The sequence below is a fragment of the Phyllostomus hastatus genome, unplaced genomic scaffold, assembly GCF_019186645.2.
Source record: "Phyllostomus hastatus isolate PE091 unplaced genomic scaffold, TTU_PhHast_1.1 phas_scaffold_755, whole genome shotgun sequence".
NCBI lineage: Eukaryota > Metazoa > Chordata > Mammalia > Chiroptera > Phyllostomidae > Phyllostomus > Phyllostomus hastatus.
In genome coordinates, this window is record NW_025334039.1 from 12462440 (window position 1) to 12484420 (window position 21981).

Sequence of the window (21981 nt, forward strand, 5' to 3'; positions counted from 1 at the left end):
GCCCCTCCTTAGCAACCCACAGCACGCAGAGCTTGTCATCCGTGCCCACCGCCTCTTCCACCTCGCCACTGTCATCTGTCCTGAGTGCAGTGCTCCTCGGAAACAGAGCTGACGCTGTGGACTCGCAGTCAGTAGGTCACACCCGCTGCACAGATTCCTTCCACACGGAGGACAACTCACCTCCATCCCCGGACGTTGGGGAGGGGTGTTTGCAGAAGGTTGGGGTGCAGGCTGAGGCCGTGGGACAAAATGAACTTACCAGGGCCGGTGTCAGGCCAGGCCCTGGGTCTCCCTCGTACTAGCTGGAGTGACAACAGTGCCACAGAAACTGGGGTCTGGGGACTGCCCACCACCTCGGCTGCAGAGTCCTGAGCCCCAGGCAGACCCACGAGTCAGAGCCTCCGATGGGCCCTGATCAGCGTCTTCCACAAGGTGCCCTCTGAGAACCACGTCAAAGCCCTGACTACGCGGGGACGGCGCCCCACTCCTGCTCCTTGGGGCGCTTTAAAAAAAAGATTTACCTGAGAAGAACTGAAAATATGAAAGTAAAAGTCCCCAAAACATTGTCCCTTCCCAAAATATACACATTTTACTTTCTCCGAAATATACATATTTTATAGGTGTGTATGTAATATATGCATATATAATTGTGTTTTACACATACCATATACACATCTATATGAAAGGGAAAGTCCCCCTGCCCGCCAGCTCCCCTCCAGGGGTAAGCCCTGGGTCTTCTTATGCCTGTGCAGGTAGTTCCTCACCCTCCTCCACACATAGCTCTGCACCCCGCTTTACTGCAATGGGGTCACGTTATGCAAGTGCACCTGTGACTTGTTCTTACATGACGTGTCACAGGCGATATAGCGCCACCTCCTGCTCACTCACGGCAGCACAGTATTCCATTCACACACAAGTTCTAAACGGAAGAACAAAGGGGGCCTGAGGGGGAAGGGACAGGGCTGGCACTCACCTCCCCGTCAAACAGTTCAATCTCTCCTCCTTCCACCAGGATGGTGACCCGCTTCTTGCATTTCACCGAGGGGTAGCCGCATCCCTCGTTCCCCACCAGGATCCGGAAGGTCCCAGGGTTATCGCCACAGTAATCCTGGAGAAATGAGATGCCCAGAGAGAAATATTATTCCTGCCACCTCTCTCCAGATCAGAAGCTCTGGTGTGGATGGTAGACACTCGGCTGGTTGGTGCTGCTGCTCACTCCCAGCATGCTCTGCACATGGCTGCCTGGCGGGGCTGCTCAGTCCCAGCATGCTCTGCATGTGGCCCAGTCAGGGCGCTGCTGGTTCTGCCCCACTCCCAGCATGCTGGGCAGGCATGCATGCTCAGTTACCCTCACTGCCTGACTCTCGGGGCCTGCAGCTCAGTCTCTGTGGCTGAGGCTCCTACCGGTTTGTGGCCATTCCCTACAAACCACACCAACTGCCCACCACCCAACCTCCTCCCAAGAATGGAGAGAGACAGAGAGACCACATTTGTTCAGAGTTTCACAGAGTCGAACTGTCTCATCCCTCATGAGAAAAGGCCCCATACCTCCTTGCTTACCCACTACAGTGTCAACCCGCAAGAGAAATTTACAGGAATCTATCCAATGGGAGAGGAAGGCAGGGGAGCCCGTGCCTTCACTCACCAGCTCACTAGGATTTCCAGGGTCCCTTCTCATCCTGCTGGGCAGTGTGACTGTTCTGTGCCCCCACCTGCTTCCTGCCCATTCTGAACTGCACCAGGTTAGAAAAGAAAATGTGGAGAATGCGATAGAATCATAAGGCAGAAAGCAAACTCCAGGGGTCATTTCCGCCATCTCCCTGTCCAGGGCTCTGCATGAGGCTGTGTGGGTTATTCACTGCACAAGGGTGCTAGTGGGGGGCGGGGGGTGAGCACAGCCTGAAATTCAGCCTCACTCCCCGCCCCACGGCACATCCCGGCTGAGGAGGCCATGTCTTCCAGAAGGAACAGATGCCTTTCTCTAGTTCTGTTTTGGTGCTAATTTGGGATGATGGTAGCCTTGCCCCACAACAATCCCAGTCAAGAAATGAGCTTCTGTCCTGTTTTTATAAGTCTCCACCCAGGTAACCTAACAAAAGATGGGCAATCACCGTGAAGTTCAAACTCAGACCTCTTCAGGCACCTCTTTCAGAGGCTGGACCGCCGTCACTCCAACCCCAGAGTTGTTTCTATGGACAGAACAACAGACTCTGGCCCGCAAACCCCAACCAGCACCGCCCACCCCTCCTAAGGACAGACAGCATGGCCCTCCCTCCCACTCACCTGCGCCAGGACATACTGGCACTCCCCGGGGAACCGGTACTTGAGCCCGTCGAAGGTGAGGTAGTGGGCCATGCCAAGCGTGGAGCACGTGGCGTCACACACGTGGTCCGTGCAGTTCCACTTCCGGTCCCGACAGACGCTGGGGACAGTAATGGCAAGGACGGCGGGACGTGAGGGGTGGGCGTTGTTGTGGAATGAGGAGGCCTTGGAGGAACAAAGAATGCTCCGGGTGCCACCCTACCTTCCAGGAAGCCTCAGGAAGTGGAGGATCTACAGCCTCATTGGGGGTGAGGGGTGGGGTTGCCGTCATCCACTGACACATTTTGAAAGCGCAACCCAGGAGAAGAGAGGCAAGTCATGCTGCACCCCATTACAAGAGGGACACTGAGGCACAGAAGGGCATGGGTGATCCAGGCAGCCAGGGGAACAGAGCTAGGTCCGCCGGAGACCACCTGCCGTGGGTCTGCCAAAGCCCAGCCTCCCTGGGAGCGGCCTGAGAGCGGAGCCAGGGCCTCTCGGGAAACAGACACTGAGGACGCAGACCGTCTGAGGCGAACGGGGAAAACAAGACAGGACAGTGAATGTTCTGAGTCAGGGAAGTTGTGATCAACCATGAGCTTCTGCCAGGAGAGGTTCTGTGTGCACACAGTTATGTGCTTAAATCTACAGGGATTCGCTGACTGCCACAGCGCCCCATCCCGCCACCTGGTAACGAACTGACATGAGGAAGCCCCCTATGTGCGTCTGAGGGGGGTGGCTCAGACCTCAGGCCCAGGAGATGGCTCGGCACCCGCCTTCCTGCCTCCTTCCACACGGGACTTTCCATAAAGCTGGGCACGGCCCCAGCATCAAAAGCACAGTAAGTGAGCAGAGCAGAGGGTGATGTGAAGGATGGCCAAGGAGAAGGGAAAGAAAAACCAGCCACCCTCGCAAGGTCCCTTTTCAAACTGTGCCATTATGGCCACACTGGCAATGTGCTCCGGGGGCGACATAAGGCGGGAGAAGGACCCTCCAAACCCCACGCCCTTTGGAAGCCTGGTCCATGTGCAATGGCTAGTATGGGGCAAGGTCCTTGTCTTCCGCAGGCCCCACCTCTCTGAACAGAATCACTAAAATCACTAACCTCTTGTAGAGTTTGTACAGGTGAGTACAGGTGACAATAAAGATTCTCCCCATTTTACAGAGAGAAACACAGAGGCAGGAAAAAAGAAGAGTAACCACATGCCCTCAGGGTGCTGGAGGCAAGTGCCAGAGGTCCTTGGCCATGACTCCACCCACAGCATCTTGACCTTCATCCCCGCCTCTGCTGACTCCACCCGCCATGGCTCAGTCCCCGCAAAAGCCTCTCCCAGGGCCTCACCAAGTGTTGCAGCCAATCTTCACCGTCTCTCCAGGGGCATACTCTTTGCCCTGATGGAAGCAGGGACACCTTTCCAGGGCCACACATCGGTTTTCATGCCGGACCTAAGGGAAAGCAATCAGAAAGTCTTGGGTGACCTGGACCTGAGTCACCTGGAGCCCTGCTGGGAAGGCCGCCTCAGCCCGAGGCCCAGCCAGGGAACCCACGGCCAGGCTAGGGCTCAGTGGACACGGTGCCCATCTACGCGGATCCTCCCCAGCTCGGCTGAGGACACTCTGACCACCTTCTGCCCTCATTCCCTGCTGGGGGCACGGTGACCTGCAGCCTGAATGCAGACTCTTTGGTAACATGTGTCAGAAAACCTTGAGATGCACATATCCTTAGGTGTAGTAATTCCATGCAGAAAATTTCCCCAAAGGAAAGAGAGTTATTGCGGCCAAAGATTAATATACAATTATCACTGCAAAAAAATGGGAACCACCAAGTGTTCAACAATAGAGAAATGATTAACTCCATTCAGGACTCGCCAGGTGATGGCGTCCCCTGGAGCTATTAGAGTGGCCCTTCGGGGCAATCTTAAAAGATGTGAGAAATATTTATGCTGCTAATTTTTAAAACAGGGGAGAAAAAACTGTATATACATATGGTCCCAATTATGAAAATATATATACATATTTTAAAAAAAGACAAAGGAAATATAGAAGTTGCCTCCAGATGGTGAGCTAGGATAGGGGGATTTTGTTTTCCTTTTTGGTTTTAAACTTTTTTCCCCAATGTTCTTTAATGAGCATCTACTATGTTTATAATTGAAGAAAATGAGCAATGTATTTAATAAAGTGAATGAATCAATTATTAATGCACTTGATACCCTGGAATTGGAAGTTAAATGCTGGTCATGGGCAGAGATGCACCCAAACCAGAGTCTGGGTCTTGTTGAAACCCCAGGTGTGCCCTCCTCACCCAGTGCCCTGAGATTCTGACACACCCTCCACGCGGGGGCGCTCCACGTCCCTGCCCTCCCGGCACAAAGAAGTTACTACAGGAGCATGTTACACTCCTCCGGTCTGTGGAAGGTGAGGGGGCGGAGAACTAAGACCATCTGACCCCAGTAGGTTCAGCGAGAGCTGGCCACACCCACTCTGACCCCAACAGGTAGATCCGCTTCCGTCCCAGCTGCAGGAGGCAGTCCTGGGTGTCCGCGCTGGCGTGGCCTGCCCCTTGGGTGATCTAAAAGAGCCCTGGGTCACCCTCAGGGGAAGGGACCATGGCACTTTGGTTCTAGAGCCACCTGAGGGATGAGAAACTCCTGGTCTGGATGGCTCGGGATCCGGTGATTCGGTCACTCCCCAGACAAGCCTGAGTTCCTAGGGCTTGAAGTGAGACAAAGCCCTTTGGACTAGACAAAAGGCTTTCGTGTCCAGGATCAGAGGCTAAAGTGTGTGTGTGTGCGTGTGTGTGTGTGTGTGTGTGTGTGTGTTGGGAGGGGATTCACCTTCACCCAGCCTCTGTTGGTCTCCTGAGTCCTTAGAGCCAAAGCGAAGGGGCAGGATAGGGGCCGGGAGGGGGCAGGGATGGGCAGAGAGCGAGGAAGGTGCAAATCAACCACATTCTTGGTAGCTCTTACCACCTACAACCGCTGTTCTTGGAAGACAATGAGCTGAGTGCCTGATAGGGAAGATGGCAACTTGGTAGGATCAGGAGGAAATGAAAAATTGTCTGTCTGCCCGTCTTCATAGGCAGTCACAATTTGGGTTCATTCCCACATCCCCTCAAACTTTGTCAGCTCTGACTGAAGGCTGAGGCCTGCCACCTAGTGGCTACCCTAAGAATAACATAAATATGCATCTACTGGGTAACACCAGCCCTCACCCAGTCTACTGTTAATGGAGACCCACAAATAAGTCTTACATTGGAAACATTACATGAGGAAAAGTGATTCGGGGTGCATAGGGGTAGATTTCAGGAAACAGAGCCCTGGCCTCACCTCACCTCAACAGAACACGTGCTGTCCCTTCGCCTACAGCAGACTGGATTGAGGGCTCCCAAGTCTCTTGGCCTGCACGTTGGTTGTTTTTACCTCTCTTCAAGATAGCCAACCCACGGACAAAACGTCCCACACACCAAGGCTTAGGCAGCTCCTCCCTCGGCCCAGGGCTGAGTCCCAGGCAGCCAGCCAGCCCTGCTGCAGTGGACAGAAAACTCAAATCCCAACTTGGCCATGAGATTATGCTGCTAATTCCTCTGTGCTCCTCTCTGCCCTGACTTATTTTAGTAAAAAGAGATTAGGAATTGGTGGATTACAATATTAAAATAGGGCTGTATGATTTTTACACATATATGAAATCTAAAAAACAAAGCGAACAAAATTAAAAAAAAAAACAGACTCATAGATGCAGAGAACAATCTAATTGTTGCCAGACAGAAAGGGTTGGGGAAAGGGATTAAAAAAAGGGTAAAGGGAAATAAGAATACAAATTTCCAGTTATAAAATAAATAAGTCACAGGGTTATAATGTACAGTGTAGGAAATATAGTCGATAATATGGTAATAACTTTGTACATGGCAGATGGCCCCTAGATTTATCATGGTGATCCCTTTGTTAGGTGTACAGAAGTTAGGAAAGAAGGTTGTATACCTGAAATAATTAATATAATATTGTATGTCAACTATATTTTAATAAAAGAAAGGACCTTTTGAGTGAGGACTGCTGGAAAGACACCAGAGGCATGGGAATAGATCCCTAAGTCCAAGCTGGGGGGAGGGGAGGGCTGGGAAGACAAAGTATAACCTTAAAAGGAGAGGAGAGGTTTCCAGGTCACACCTCAGCAGGAGGCTCCCCACTTGGGAGGGAAGATCAAATAACGGCAGCCCAACCCAAATCACCCGGGGAGTGCTGAAACATTGCAGAAATTCATGGAGATAGAAAGATAAAGGCCCAGTGCAAGGGATGAACAGGACCTGGACACAGAGTAGGTCAGTATAGCTGTCCCCAAGTGGATTTTGTGACAGGTTCCTTAGACTTCATGTTTAAAATGGAGAGAACCATCACTGTCTAGGGTTTGTCCCTTTGGGACACCAAAAGGATAAGTTGACAAATGCCCTTCAAAGGCTGCAGAATAGGTGGAAATAGTCGTCATTACTGTTCTTCGTGTCATGACATCTTTAGTAAGAACGGCTCACACTGAGAGCATGATCCCAGGTCTTGACCAGCTCCCAAAAACTTATGAAGTAGAAAAATATGGTTTTGTTACACATCTCTGAAAAGGCCCCATCTCCTCCTCACTCCCATACATGAACACCATACTCCAAAATCTTTTTTGCCTTCCAACTGCCCTTTATTCATTCTCCCACCCCATCAATACGTCCAGCTCAATGCAGCTGATTTCCATGCTTTGTTTGCTAGGAAGAAAAAAAAATCTGATGAAATAATTCACACTAAGGTGTGAATGACTTCCCATGAGGATTTATAACATTGTGAGCTTTTTTAAAGCTCTTGCTTGTTAACCAGAATGAATTTATGCTTATTACATTTCAGGAAGCCTGATTAGCTGATAAATTATAGGAAGTGCAGGAGATACTTTTAAGACAGGAGGGCTTTCTTGGAAATTTTTAAATGATGCTGCACAGGATGTATTATGCCCACATGTGAAGCCCACTCTGGATAGGGCCCTGAGCCCAAGCTCTCTATTTCCAAAACAGTGCCAAAGTCATTCCAGCCTTCTTACTGGGCCAGTGAGAAAGTTGAGCATCAAAGAATTAGGGAAAGGAACACACCTCCCAGTTGCCAACAGGTTTCCTCATACCCGCAGAACTGGGTACCAGTTTGGAAATGTGACCACCAGATGTTAAAAGGTAAGTGCGAATCTCCAAGAAAAAAAGGTTCATCTTCTCCAGAGCACCTCACAGTCCAGCGTCTGAAGGATCTGGTCTGGGAGTCAGGAGGCCAGAATCTCCACTCTGTAAGTATGTATCCTTGAATGGTTCTGTTCCCTCTCTTTCTTCAGTCTCCTACTGTGGGATAGGAGGGGTTGAAATCCTGGGTTTGGGGGGTTCCTTTTCACTCTGGCCCTTGATAGTGCTTCTAGAGAGGATTCCGTCTGTGGCTAGAATGACTGAACAGTGGGCAGTAGGTTGTGCTTTGCTGCCACCTCGTGATAGAATCTGGGAACATTCTAACTTAAAGGCAATTATTGTAGTTTGTACGCATACCTTTGAACTAAAGAAAAAGGCTTGGGAAATTTTCTAGTGCAATCCCCTTGTTTTATTGATCCAGTGGGCCTCAGAATGTGGGCACTGAGGTCTCAAAAGTTGCTCCCAGTGTCTGCTAATTTCCTAGAGCATCTCTATGCGTTACATGATTTAGAAGTTCATGGTTTCCCTCCATGAACTTCTTGTAATAGCCATCATTAAATCCCCACTTGCGAAGCAACTTCCCTGTGCTTGCCATGGTCATATCTAGTCCTCCCAACACTGCTTCAAACCCAATTTTATAGGTGATAAGAATCAGACACCAAGATTTTAAATGACTTGCCACTCAGTTAACAAAATGTCAGGAGCTGGGATTCAAACCTAGAATTTTGAGACTCCAATTCGGTGCCTTCTTTATGCTGCTTCTCCACTAACTGTTTATGATGGTGTTGACCACCTATCAAAACCACGCCCACCCTCGTTCCACGCAAGGAGACCAGTGCACCAGTTGCAGGAGCAGATGGAGTTTGCAACTTGCGAAGCGGACCGGAAAACCTCTGCTCTAAACAGGTGCCAGGGCTGCAACAAACTGCGAGACGGTGACCTCTCTCCCTGCCCCCAACATTTTAAAGCAGGTACTGCTGGCTTTCCAAGAACATTGAGAGATGCTTTGAAAGGCAGTCTTCAACCAAGAGCAGCACTCCCCAAAGTGTGGGCCACGGGCCAGTACCAGTTTGTGATGATGTCAGCACAGAAATGGAGAGACAGGTTTAGAAAACTCCTATGCCAATTTGACTGAGTAACATATGATGTCTGCTGTAGCTAATAAAAATCAGAGGGGTCATATTTTCTATATAATTGCTTTTTTGTTTCATTTTTCTGATGATTCTATTGTATGTATAAGAGCTTTGGTCCACAACAGATTGGAAACTTAGGAAAACAAGCCCTCCTCGAGTTTCTCCCGTGGACTAGAGGAGTAGATGGGCACAGCCTCGGAGAATGCTCCTCGCTTATTCTTGCAGACAATTAAAGCTGCACCTATGATTCTACAGCACTTTCTGCTGTCAAAAGTGCTTTTTCATACAACTCCTTCAGGCCCACAGCACACAGGCAATGAAGAAATTATGGGTCCGTGTTACCGGTCAGGCAGCTGCGGCTCAGAGAAAGGGTGAGTGACCGTGCAAGGGTGAGGAGCCAGGGAGCCGTGAAGCCTGGACTGAGAGCACAGCCTTCTCACCCCTGTTCAGACTCAGGGGCTCCTTCTGCTCTTAGTAGGTCTGCCCCCACCCTACTGGGAGGAAAGAACTACGTCCTCCCTCCCACCCCAGCTTCAGGTCCTCAGAATGCAGAATTCCTGAGCTCTTCCCCTACACCCTCAGGAACATGCCACAACTTCAGCGCCTTCCACAGGGGACGGGCCGCACAGGGCGACACCTTTGGGAGGAATGTCTGCGCCGTCAGATGGGCCCAAACAGGCTCTTTCCAGACCCTTTTCCTTTGCGCTGTGTCCAGGCACACGTGTCCTGCACGGCAGCCACCACATGGTGCACCTCATAAATCACCCAGACGTTCCTGCTCCCTCGAACCTGGCCTCAGCAATTAGCACATTACTCAGCGTTGTAATGGAGCCGTTGTGAAAATAAGCTGCTCTCTTGAACCATGAGCTTTCAAGTCTGCAGTCCCCGGAGGGTGAGGGGAGAGACCCCTCGCTGCTGCACGACAGACACCCAGGACTGTCCATCCCAGAGGCTGCAGGAATGCCAGCGGGCTCCTGACAGTGCGTCCACATCCTGTACTTGAGGCCTCACTCTCCACTGGGGATTTGGGACCATGATGCAATTATTGAGGTTATTAAGATTTAAGACTATTTGTGCTATTTCCTTTATTAAAATAAACAAGTTCATTGAAAAGAGTCCCTGAGGCTGACATAATCTCCTGAAGGATGCCCCTTTTCTTGCCAGAGCCTTCTCTGACATGGGAGAACTTCACCTCTGGGGATGGCAGTGGGACAGTCAAAATAGGGGCCCTTCGGGTAAAAGGAGCAACACGGAAGCCTGCCCTCCCCTCTCCCATTTCTTGCTCTTGCCCTGTTTCTCCCCTCCGTGTATGCCTCCTTAAATAGCCGCCTTCTGCTAAGGCACCAAACAAGACCTTCTAGTTTGTGGGTGCTCCCTGGTCAATCTCTAGCTCCCTCTTTAGGAAAAACAGTTCCAGAATCCTGAGAGGCTAAGACAGAGGGGAACACCCAGGGGGAGAATGAGTAACAGCTAGTGTCTCTGTCTGGGAGAAGAAAGAGTTGGTTGGAGGGAAGGAGCTAGGCCATTTGCCCTGCCCTCACCCAGTGGGCAGTCCTCCTGAGGGCCGCTGGCCATGGGTCTGAATGCCCTCCGCAGAACATTGGCAACGCCCATGGCCCAGGACACTGCCCCTCAAGCCGAGGCCCGGGCATCATTAATGCCGTTTACAGCCACACGAGAACCATTCTGCCCCCTCCTAGCCTGGCCTCTGCAACACCTGCCCCTCAGCACTCACTTTGGGTCCGGGGAATTGTAGTCAGGGAAAGCAAGAAGATAGGATGCATTTTAAAAAGAAAAATCCAGAATCTTTCCTGGTTTTCAGGGTGACAAGAACAACATATATGTAACATTTATAACTCAAAACACCCTAAGATTAGGCTTGGGAGGAAGGTTAAGGAGGCTTGGGCACGCTCAGACCATTGTCACCACCAGGAGACACACAACAGCCAGGTGGCAGCAAACCCCTGTGAACCTGAGAAAGAAGACCCTCACTAAGAACGGCTCCTCCTGGCTAACGGGGCTCAAATTTTAGAATGCACGCACAAACACACACACAGAATCTAGCAGCCATTTCTACACAGGGGCTTCTCACACAAACTGCACTGCACTTCACGGAGAAGCCTGCACTGAACTGCCTGCCTGCCCTGGGTTCTGCCAGCTGAGCCAGGCCTTATGAAGGAGTTCCAGGAATCCTATTCCAACCAGTAGGCCTGAGATATTCCCCATCCAATTGGAGCCGCACAGCTCTGACCAACCACAGCAGCTCTATTCTGACCAATCAGGGACCAGGGGCGGGGACCTCTGTCCTAAAAGCCAGCTCCCCTCTGGCTGAGAGAGTGCACAGTTTCCTTCCCACCAACAACTGGAGACTGTCTCCCTGCCTGAGCTGAACTGTGAGAAGTGTCTCGGCAGAGTGGATCAGAGCTGTCATCCCCTGGAAGAGGGGCCTGGCCCCAGGGTTGCCTCACAGCCATGCTGTACCACAACTGAGCTGTTTTGCACTGAATCAAGTTTTTTCCTCACCGCACCCCAAACTGGGGATTCTTGTTGGTGTTGAATTGGTACCAACAACCATCGGTTGACACCACCATGCCTTTGACCACACATGGAACCCCAGCCTCAGAATCATGGGATGTTAAGAGTGGACCAACACCTCACCACTCACTTGACAGGTAAGGAAAGCTGGGCTCAGTGTGGGGAAGGGGTGTGTTGGACCCATGGCTTGCTGATGCATGGCAGGGACATCAGCGTCTTTTCTTGAAATAAAAAGCTGTACAGATACAATATATGCTAATCAAATACACATGTGTGTCCTCTCATCATCATGCAGTGGAATGCAGCCCTTGGGAGAATTCTAGTGCAAAAGCCTATTTTCACTTGTATTTTCTGGAAATTCTTGCTTTGCTTCCTAAGGCACCTCCGCACACTGAGTGTTTTTGTCAGAGCTCATCAGGATCAAACCCAGCCACTGTCCTACCATCTCCCTTCCCGACTTTGGCGACTGACTCAGCCACAGAGGACCACAACCACCCCTGTCCCCATCACCACCGCTGCCACCCCCACCCAGTTACCATCCTGGTTTAACTCTTGTTTCTTCGTCTCTCTGCCTGCAGGAAAATGGAAGGCTGCCCCCTCCTGGCAGCCCTGGGTGCTCACCATGCCCGGGGGGCAGAGGCAGCCGGAGACACAGCCGATGCTCATGCACTCCAGGTCGTAGTTCTGGCAGGTCTTCGCACACTCCAGCCCCTCAGCCCTCGGGTTGTCAGCAGGACACACCAACTTGACCATGGGGGGCCGACAGGACAAGCTCCTTTTGCCTTGAGGATTGGGAAACCAAAGAGGCCATCAGCGATGGCGTGAGTAGACCTGCCTTCTACACTGCCCTTTGGTCCCCTAGGTGCACTCCCTCGATTCCAAAGACACAGGGCTTCCCATTCCCAGGGATGAGGCGCTGCCTGACCTCCTGAGCCAGGTTCCCTGTGTGGGACCAGAGGGCAGCCTCATCTACTCAGCTGAGCTTCTGACTGTTGCCCACACTGGAGGTGTCTCTGCTGATTCCAGCATCCCTCTGGTGGCCACATGCCACACCCCCTGCATCCTGCTGTAGTGGGTTGCACCAAATCAGGGTGTGTGGCAGAAATGTCCAGACCCAAGCTTTAAAGGACCTGGGTTCAGGCACCAAAAAGGAACCTCTGGGGGGTCCCAACAGGACATTCAACCTCTGCCTAGCCACTGGCCATCCCAAGAATTCTATTTATATTTGCAACAATACACCCCTTGAGATTCCTACCTGCCCTCCCGATCACCATCTCATATCACCATCTGATAGACTATCTATTTTACTCATTTTATTTCCCACCCCACCCCCACCTCAACCTCACCCACTAGAACCTGTGCTCCGTGAAGGCAGGGATTCTTCCTACTCTGTTCATTGATATATTTCCTGACCATTCATAGATGTCCATGGCTGACTGAATAAATGATGGCAGCCAATGACTGAAACAGCACCTTCCTTCAAAAACCCTCATGCACTTCATAGCATTTATATCTTACTGTATACACCACCTGCAATCTCCTGGGGGGCAAGAAAGCCAACATCTTTAGCCTTATTTTCATATGGAAACTTCTGTTAGAAAACTAAAATGCTAATAGGTGAGATGGCTTTTACAAATCTCACGAAATTCTAAGAATTTCCTGACTTTGAAAGAGATGACCTCTTCCAGTGACTAGACTGGAAGACTCTGAGCAAGAGGAAGCATACAAGACAGACCCAGGAGACAGGATGAAGCAGAGAGGGTTGGGAGTGTGAGAAAGATGCTTCAATGAAAGAGCATGAAGAAGAAAGAGGCAGGCATCAGCGACCTTGAGATTAGCTATGGGCCGAATGTTGGGGTCCCCACAAAAATCCATATGCTGAAATCTTAAACCCCAATATAATATCATTAGAGGGTGAGGCCTTTGGGAAGTGATTAGAACATAAGCACGGAGCCCTTAAGAATGGGATTAGTTCTCCTAGAAAAGAGACCCCACAGAACTCCTCAGCCCCTTCTACTATGTGAGGACGCAGGGAAATGGCATCAGCTATGAACCAGGAAGAGGACCCTCAGCCAACCAGTCTGGCACCTGGGTCTCAGAATTCCAGCCTCCAGAACTGTCAGCAATAAACGTCTGTTTATCAGCCACCCCCAGGCTGTGGCATGTGGTTGTTACAGCAGGCTGAACAGAATAGGGCAAGGTCATGAGTTGTGATTTCAAACTGAGAGCAACAGGTCCACTCTCCCCACTTTCAAACCCATCTGAGGAGCTCTCTAAAGAAGTGTCCTTGACGGCAGTCCTTCGGGAAAAGGAGGCCATCAAAGGTGGGTGTTTTCACCACATTCAAGGCCACCCGTTCAGAGCTGCTCACTGGGCTAAGGACACCAAGGGCAAACTAGAGGTCTCACTGAATCCATCTTGCAGATAATTCAATCTTTTCCAGGTCACAGAATAAAATTTCCTCCTGCCTCAATAATTGGATTCACACATGCAAAGAAAGGCGTGTCTCGTCCTGGAAGTCACTCAAACAAACAGTAACTGTGGCAAGCCTGTCCCAAGGCTGAATGAGCACACACATCAGACAGCAGCCCAGCCCTCTCCCCGCCTCCATGCAGGAGAAGTCTGGGCAGAGGGCGGAGAAGAGCCCTGCCAGGGGGCAGTGGGGGTGGGGGGACCAGTACTCACTGCGGTGAGCCGGGGGACTGCGGAAGATGGCGTGCTGTGGCAACAGGCTCCCCGGGGCCCCACTCGTGGTGCAGTGCATGAAGCCATCCTCACAGTAGCTGTGGAGGGAAAACACGGGCCGGCTTTGCAAGAGTAGCGACAAGCACCAGGGCTATTTCCTCGCCTCCCACTCACTCTCTGGGCTCCCAGGCCCATCATGCCTCTGAAATAGCCTGCTACGGCCACCGGGTCACTAAACTCAATGGAACTGTTTTTTCAGTTCTTTTACTTGACCCCTTTCAGCAGTATTCATCACTGTTGTCTGCTCCATTCTTCTAGAAAAAGAAGAAAATGTCTCTTCTAGTTTTCCTCCTACTTCCCGGGTCGTTCCTCCTCAGCCTCACTGTACCGCTCACCCCCTCTGCGGAATGCAGCCTAGCTCCTCTCTGCTTCTCGCACAGTGTGTCATCCACACCCCAGCGTCCACTACAGAGATGACTCACAAATTCGCATCTGCAGCTCAGATCTCTCCTTTGAACCTCGGACCCATACATTCAAAGGCCTATGAGATATGATAGCCACCTTCGGTGTCTCAGACACTCAAACTCAGCATGTTCAACACCGAACTCCTGACCCCCACCAGGCCAGCCCTCCTCAGGGCTCTGAGTCATTGCATGATACCCCCATCCGTCTAGAGTCAGAAACCAGAGACTCGGGGATCAGCTGTGACACCACATTCTCCCTACCCCCTGCATCTGATTCACCACCAAGCCCTTGGGCTTGATGTCCTAAGCAGCTCTGGAATTCATATCCCTTTCTCTGCCTCCACTGCCACGAGCCACTGTCACCTCTCACCTGGACAATGCGGAAGGTTTCTACCTGATGTCTCCACACCTATTCTTGCATTTCTCAAAAATACACTCCTCTTGGCAGCCCAAGTATCTTTCCAAAACCTAGATCGTAACCCTGCTTGGAATCCTTCAATAGCTCCCCCTCACTAGCTGTTCAGATAAAGGTTGGATCCCCACCATGGCCTCCCAGGACCCATGGGATCTGACCCTGCCTACCTCTCCCGTCTCCAACCCCAAGACTTCCTTTCTGTCTTGAAGCTGTATTGCTCCCGTCAGACACAAGGGCCTTTACATACACCATTTCCTTTGATCTAATGTCGCTTCTGCCCAACACACATGTACACATCCTTCTGTGTCCGCACTCCATTTCAGGTTTTCATAGTGCACGTACTTCTTTTCCTAGAACTCACCACACTGTAACTGAACGTGTAGTTGAGTTTTTATTTGGTTAACATCTCTCTCTCTGCCTCTCTGTCACTGGACTCTAAGACCTGGGAAAGCAGAAGCCATCACTGCTCTGGCTCAACTTTATAATCCCAGCATGCAGCACAGGCTTTGCCTAAGGGACTCAATAAATTTTTTTTAATTTTCTTTTATTCCTACCCTCCAATCCCAACTTCATCCCCTAAAGTGAGTATCTACTTTCCTGGTATCTAGTCTCTGGAATGGCCCCAATGGTCCCCACGTCCTGGCATCCACACCCTTGTGTATTCTCCTCCTACATTGTACCAAGGCTGGCCTGTGTGACCTATAGTGCACACCACCACTCACTTAATATTAGGGTATAAAAGACTGTGGCTTCCATCTCCTCCTGCTGTTCTTGGTATCACTGTCCTCCCAAGCATTTAAGTTCAAATCCCTGGGGCCTTCTTCGACAAACCTTCTCCCCCAAACATCCCACCAGTCTGAGAACCTCCCAGTGTCTCTCGCTTCCGTCCTGCCTCTCCATTTCCACTGCTATGACTGGCCGAGGGCCTTGCCACCTTTCAACAAGACTCTGTCAGTATCTTCCCACAACTAAACTCCCTGCCTTCGTACCTCGTGCAGCTTTTAGAGCCCACGCCCCGAAGCGACACCTTGCTCCGATTTCTTCTCTGCTCAAACCTTCCGAGTCCCCAGTACCTGCTGATCAAGCATCAGTTCTCACCCTATCTTTCCAAGACCCCTGAAACTGGCTCCAGCTTCCCACCAGTCTCATCTTTTCTTCATACAACATACATTTCCTGCACATACTGACCTTGGTGATGGATGAGCACTCCTCCTGTGTTTCAGTCCCAGGACCTCAGCCCTGCCTACAAAGCCTGCCTCCCATTACTCCACCCTCCCCCTGCTGTTAGAATCCCCCTCCACCTCAGGAGCTACCTCCTGCCTCAAGTCTTCCCCAATTCCTCCCAAATGGAAGCAATCTTCCCCTCTTCTGAAGAAGTGGAGTCTTTTATGTCTCTGATATAGGGACTCTACCTAATGTTATAGTTATTTTACCTCAAAACATCAGCTGTACCACTTTCTGCCAGAACTGCGTTAGGTGGTGGGGATCAGGCCCTAACATATGTTCTCTGCTCTTGGGGAGGTCACAGCCTGGAGGGATATACCTCACGTTTTGCTGAAATCCAAGTCCAAAGGTCATGGTTCTCTTAAATCTAAACAACCTGTTTTGGGTACATGAAGTTGGGAGGGGCTGCACATTAATCTCACTGGAATGATGAGAAACCGCTTCACACCAAATGCAACGTGCAGACCTTGTTTGGGTCTTGATTTGAACAAACCCATTACAAATAAATATTTTGAGACAAGCAGAAAAAAAGTGAATGTGGATGGAATGTTAGATGTTATCAAGGAATTATTGTTAATGTTTAGGTTAGTAATGGTATTATGGTTAGGATTTTTAAAGTACTTTTATCTATTAGAAATACATATTGAAGTATTTTCAGATAAGATGATAGACCAACTCGGTCCCTGGCTGGTGTAGCTCAGGGGATGGAGCGCTGGCCTGCAAGCCAAAGAGGAACCAATGCTGCTTCCATTCCCAGTCAGGGCACGTGCCTGGGTTGCAAGCCAGGTCCCCAGTGGGGGGCACTCGAGAGGAAACTAGACTTTGATGTTTCCCTACTCTCTGTCCCTTCCCCTCTCTAAAAATAAATAAATAAAATCTTAAAAAAAAAAAAAAAGAATAGCTCAGGTTTTCTGTAGACTATTCCAGCCGAAAAGGAGATGAGGGAATATATACGTTAAAAATGACAAAGTGCTGATACTCACTGAAGCCGGGAGGAATGCAGTAAGGCCCCTTACACTATTCTCTCTCTTTTACGTCAGTTGGAAATCTCCCACAATCAGGACAGTGGGACTGGTCTCCTAGTAAGCTGTCAGCTCCTCTGGGGCCCGCACTGTCTGGTTCATCTTCTGATTCCCCGTCTCTAGCCCAGCACCAGGGACATGGCAGGTGCCAAGGAAGGGTTGCCCAATGAAGGTTCTGATACAAATGTCTTTTGTGACTGTGGCAACCCTGCTGAAGCTGGCCACGAGACAGGGCCCAGGTGAAGGGCAGCAAGAAGCAGGCACTACTTAGAGCTATTTCTAAGGGATATGCAGGAAGCAAGTCAGCAATGCACCACGGAGGCAACACTTCCGTGATGTCTTTTCTCCTGGTTCAGACGTTTTGATCGGAGACACTGACAAGAGGCTAAAGGGGTGGGGGACAAGAAGAGCTCCTGTATCCTGTTCTAGAAAAAGGGACACTGAGACCCAGAGAAGGGAAATGGGGCCCAACACATGATAGCTGGTAATAAAGCTCAAGAAACCCTACCGCCAGCCTGCAGTTCTAGTTTCCTGTGTCGTAAGAAAGTCAGAAGACCTGGGTGAAGTCCCAGCTCTGCCCTGACTTCCCATGCAACTCTGGACAAGTCCCTTCCTTTCTTGCAGCCTCAGCTTTCCCGTCTGTGAAATGAAGGACTTGGAGGACCACTTCCTTTCCCTGGTGCTTGCACTCACCACATGGTGTGATGGTCCGAGAAGATGTCCTCGGGCTGGAAGATCTCACCGTCGTAGTAACAGGGGCACTGGGCCTTGGGCACGCAGTCTCCCCTCTCATCCAGGTACAGCCCTGGGGGGCAGAAGCAGCCCTCCAGGCAGACCTCATCGCATTCCTCATCCGGGAAAGAGAGGGAGCGGCAGGTCATGTTGCAAGGGGTCCCGCACTGCAGGTACACCTGGTCGTGTGGGCAGCTTAGCGCTAGGAGAGAGAGGAGGGGAAGAAAGGCCTCAGTGGAAACATCAAGATGATGGACACTATGGTTCTGGGACTTGGGGTACCACCCCTTGCAACTCTGACCCCCGAGTTATATCTGTATGGTCACTGCTTTTCTTTCCCACTATGAGCAGAGTGTACTTTTACTCTCACAAATGCCCGTTATTGTTAGGGATACACATGTGTCCCCTGTTAACCACAGAGGCCACGCTCAGTCATCTCTGAATTCTCAAAGCCTCGGACAGAGTGGAAATCCTGGTGGACAGCGAAGCTGTGGATATTAAAAAGAACTAGAATTGATGGGCAAGGGCATTTCTCTGACAGTGATAATAACAATAATGGTCATGATTTACTGAGCGCCTACTGTATACCCTGCTCTTCACACAGGTCGTATGCCTTTTACGCCTCTCTCAGTGATTTAGGCCTCATATCCACCTTCCTATGGGTGAGAAAACTGACACTTAAGCTAGGTGACTCGTCAAGGTCATGGATCACAGGAAGAAGCAGAGGCAGGATTTGAATCCAGCTCTCTGTGATCCAACAGCTCATGCATTTAACCATTAGGCTCTAAAAAGGAAACAGTTCCTTAGGAGCCATGCTTTTGAGGGCACACCAATCACGAAGAGAAGGGACACCCTTATACCTACTCCAGCACAGTGGGCAGCTCACACCTACCCACAGGCCTCCCTCTCCCTGGCCTCCCACACAGAAATAGCACAACAGACAAAAGCCAGAAGGAAGTATGGCCAAGCTAAGAGAGGGGACTCTAAAACCCAAATTCCCAGTTCAAGCCCCAGTTCTGCCGTTCATTCATGAGGAGGCTTGGAGCAGTTTCCCCTGGAATGTAATAACTGCGTCCACCTGTGACAGCGCAGCAAGCAGCCGCTCAGTGAGCTGCCATGTTTAGAGCAATGCCCGGCACGTGGTAAACGTTCGCTGCTGTTATTACACAGCCCCAGCTCCTCAGCAGGCTCCGGATGGGAGGGGTGCTCCTGAGACAGGTCTGGGCCTGAGAAGACCTGGCCCTCCTGGACTCTGGCCGACACGTACCCCACTTTCTGTGGTCACAGCAGTCTCATGAGCATCCCGTTGACGAGATTTGTTACTGGGAGATGTGGGGAGCAAAATGCTTTCCTGTTGCTGATCCGCTGTTGTCCAAGAAATGAGACCCCTCCACTCGGAACACTCTTCCCAGGACCATCAGAATCCGTCCCCTCTGTCAGAGTCCTTTCCACAGTGAAACCCAATGACAGAGCACTCACAGAAGCCGTCAAAGAAAGCCCTGCCCTGAACCTCAGAAATGAGGGTGGGGGATCTCTCCAGAGGTTCCCTGCAGACTCCGCCTCCTGCAGCTGCTCTGGGCTTGGCATTTGAAAGGGGGAGGGGGTTCACTCAGAACCAACAGATGAGCATTTAAGGCAAGGGTGGGTGAAGATGGGAGCGAGCTGGACAATAAAGATGGAAATCATTTTCAATCCATTGAGCCCACAATGATAAGGGGCACATCTCACTCATTAAGGAGCAGCTGGCCCTAAGAGCTGCCTCTATTCTCTGACAGACTGTCTGTCTCTAGAACTGGCTTGGAGCCTTATTAAATTTTTCCTTCCCTAGAAAGGTGCCCATCTTTGTTTAGGAGACATTTGGGGTGCTCCCACTGTGTGCCAAGGGCTGTGCTAGGTTTGGGGAGGCAGAGATGGTAAAACTTGGCCCCTGCCTTCAGGGAGCCCATAGCCTTGTCTTCCCAAAGGAAACAACCAATTTACAAGGATAACGAATGTGAGCGCTTCTCCAGAATCTCCTCACAGCATCCCACAGCATAGCTACGTGATCAGTCCTTGCTCCGTGAGTGTCCCCATTTGGTGTGACTTCTTCTTCTGGATGGAGTCAGTGGTTTAAGAAACAGAGTGAGCCCAGTGGTCCTGCCCACCCACCTTGGGCTCCAAGGAACAAGCCAAGGCCATCCGGCTGCCTTTTCTCTGGTTCACCTCCACATAAACCCACAGAGACAGATTCCTCTCCCCACTGCCCCGCACTTCCTGCCGTGCCTCAAAGCCTCAGGAGTCAGGGACCCTCTGACCCAACCTCAGTCCCTGCTGAAGCTGCTATCGGTGGGGGTCAAGAACAGCTGCTCCTGGGCGATTCAAGACTAGTTCAAAAAGTCCTTGGCTTCCTAGGGCAATGTCCCAAACTAGGGGATCCTTCAGATGCTATTGCATCATTTCTAACACTGTTGGACAAGCAAAGCGCATTCACAAACATCACATCCTTTATCCCCCTCATTACTTCCCCCCATTTCTAAACAGCAAACTCTCGTGAGGACCTGAAGTCCGGTCGGGCGAAGGGAAGGGCTCAAGATCACAGACCTGGGAAGTCACAGGCAAGTAGCCCACAAGGGCTCAGCCTGAGTCCGTCCAGCTGCTGGACCCGAGCTGTCCCAGAGCTAGAGGGAGGAGGGGGCACAGCTGCACGCGTCTGCACACTTATTCCTTGCTTAGCACTGTCTGTGTCTGCCTCTGTCCTTACGTGCATCTCTGCTCCTCTTCTACGGGAGTGTGCTTACACTCAAAACGTGAGCTGGCTCAGCAAACCCCGTGTCTACACTTCTCTTCAGACACATGATATTAAGTCCTTTCGCCATTTCCCATAGCTCCTATGTTTCTGCTTCCGTCAAGACCACCAATATTTTTGTCTCCAAACACATCCACCGAGCCCTAAAAATCAGAATATCCATTACACCTTCTCCTTCCAGCATACCCTCCTCACTTCAACACATCACTGCTACGGTTCCACCGTTGGAAACAGCTCTTTTCTGCCAAAGGGGGGGAGGGGAGTTGTCTTTTAAAAGCCTGATCAAGCACACTGCCTCCTAAAAGCCTTCCTTGGTTGCCCCTGCAGTAATCTAATTATCATTTTACTCAGTGTGACACCTAGTAGGAAAGCAGTCCCACCTGTGTCTCTAAAAGGAAGGTTCAGGTCTATATCACCGCCATTTCCTGATCACACTGGGCACTCGGCAAAAGTCCCCAGACCAACAGCAATTACAGCAAAAGGTGAGCACAGTCCAGCCACTCTGGACCAGAATGTGAGGCAGATAGATTCCAACTCTGGTGCCAGGAACTTAACAGGGCAGAGTGGGACTCTAAAGTCAGCTGGGGACAATGATGTCATTCCACTTCATATAACCTTATACAATGCCTGAGATTTGGGCCAGAAGTCCTCCGAAGGTTTGTGTGAAGTTTAGAGGAAAGGATTGGTAGGTGCCCTCCAGGGATGCAGAGACGCACTCACTGCACAGTCCGGCCGTACTGGTGGCCGACACTAGGTGGCAGCAGGCACAGGAAATATTTGCTTGGCAGGGACACCGGAGTTCTAGGCCCCCAAATAAGGAGTCCAACTTGCCCTCCTGAAACAGGTCGGAATGGCTAGACTGTCCTGTGAGCAAACCAGTCCCCACCACTGTGTCTTGCTGGGAGATAGGAGGGGAAAGTGGCTGCGAATGAACCGTTCCCACACCCCACACTCATCAGACAGAACGCAGGAATGCGCAGACAGTGCTAAGCAAAGAACAAAGGCACAGAGACGGAGGGCATCCAGTGGGTTTCCAGGAGGGGATGGCAGGCAGGGAGTGCACCCACCACAGAAGCTGGGCTCCCGCCACGCAACGTGCACGCCTTTCCGGGCACAGGCAGCGGCGTAGTTGGCCACGGCGTTGCATAGGCAGTCCTTGCCGTCGGCGCAGGAGCAGACATCGTAGTGGCAGTTGTGCAGGTAGGGCAGGGGGCTCACGGCGTGGTGACAGGCCTCGAACTTGGAGGACGCTAGGAAAGAGCATGCTTCCTCCGCAAACTTGGCTGTGGGGAAGAGGGGAAGGGGAGAGAGGGCTTGGCGAGGGCCCTGCCACAGGACTGTACTCTGAAATCCTTATCCCAGCTCCTCCCTGTGCAGCCAGTGCTGCACAAACAACTCTTGGCTCTGGGACTCTCTGCGATTTATCTTGCGAAGCCAATATCCTTTCCTAATTACGTTTGGCTTAAGTACAGAATCAGCTGCATTTCCAGG

At 51.0% G+C, this 21981-nt stretch overlaps 1 protein-coding gene across 1 annotated transcript in view; it reads right to left on the minus strand.

Moving 5' to 3' along the window:
- Positions 1 to 21981, minus strand: part of VWF (von Willebrand factor) — a 121714-nt gene that overhangs the window by 53494 nt on the left and 46239 nt on the right. Inside the window, exons 15-21 of the mRNA XM_045826343.1 lie at positions 21558 to 21773; positions 17667 to 17907; positions 13849 to 13946; positions 11785 to 11945; positions 3644 to 3747; positions 2284 to 2422; positions 974 to 1108 (exon numbers count right to left, since the gene is read on the minus strand). Coding sequence (XP_045682299.1) covers positions 974 to 1108; positions 2284 to 2422; positions 3644 to 3747; positions 11785 to 11945; positions 13849 to 13946; positions 17667 to 17907; positions 21558 to 21773 — 1094 coding nt within the window. The remainder of the gene's footprint in view (positions 1 to 973; positions 1109 to 2283; positions 2423 to 3643; positions 3748 to 11784; positions 11946 to 13848; positions 13947 to 17666; positions 17908 to 21557; positions 21774 to 21981) is intronic.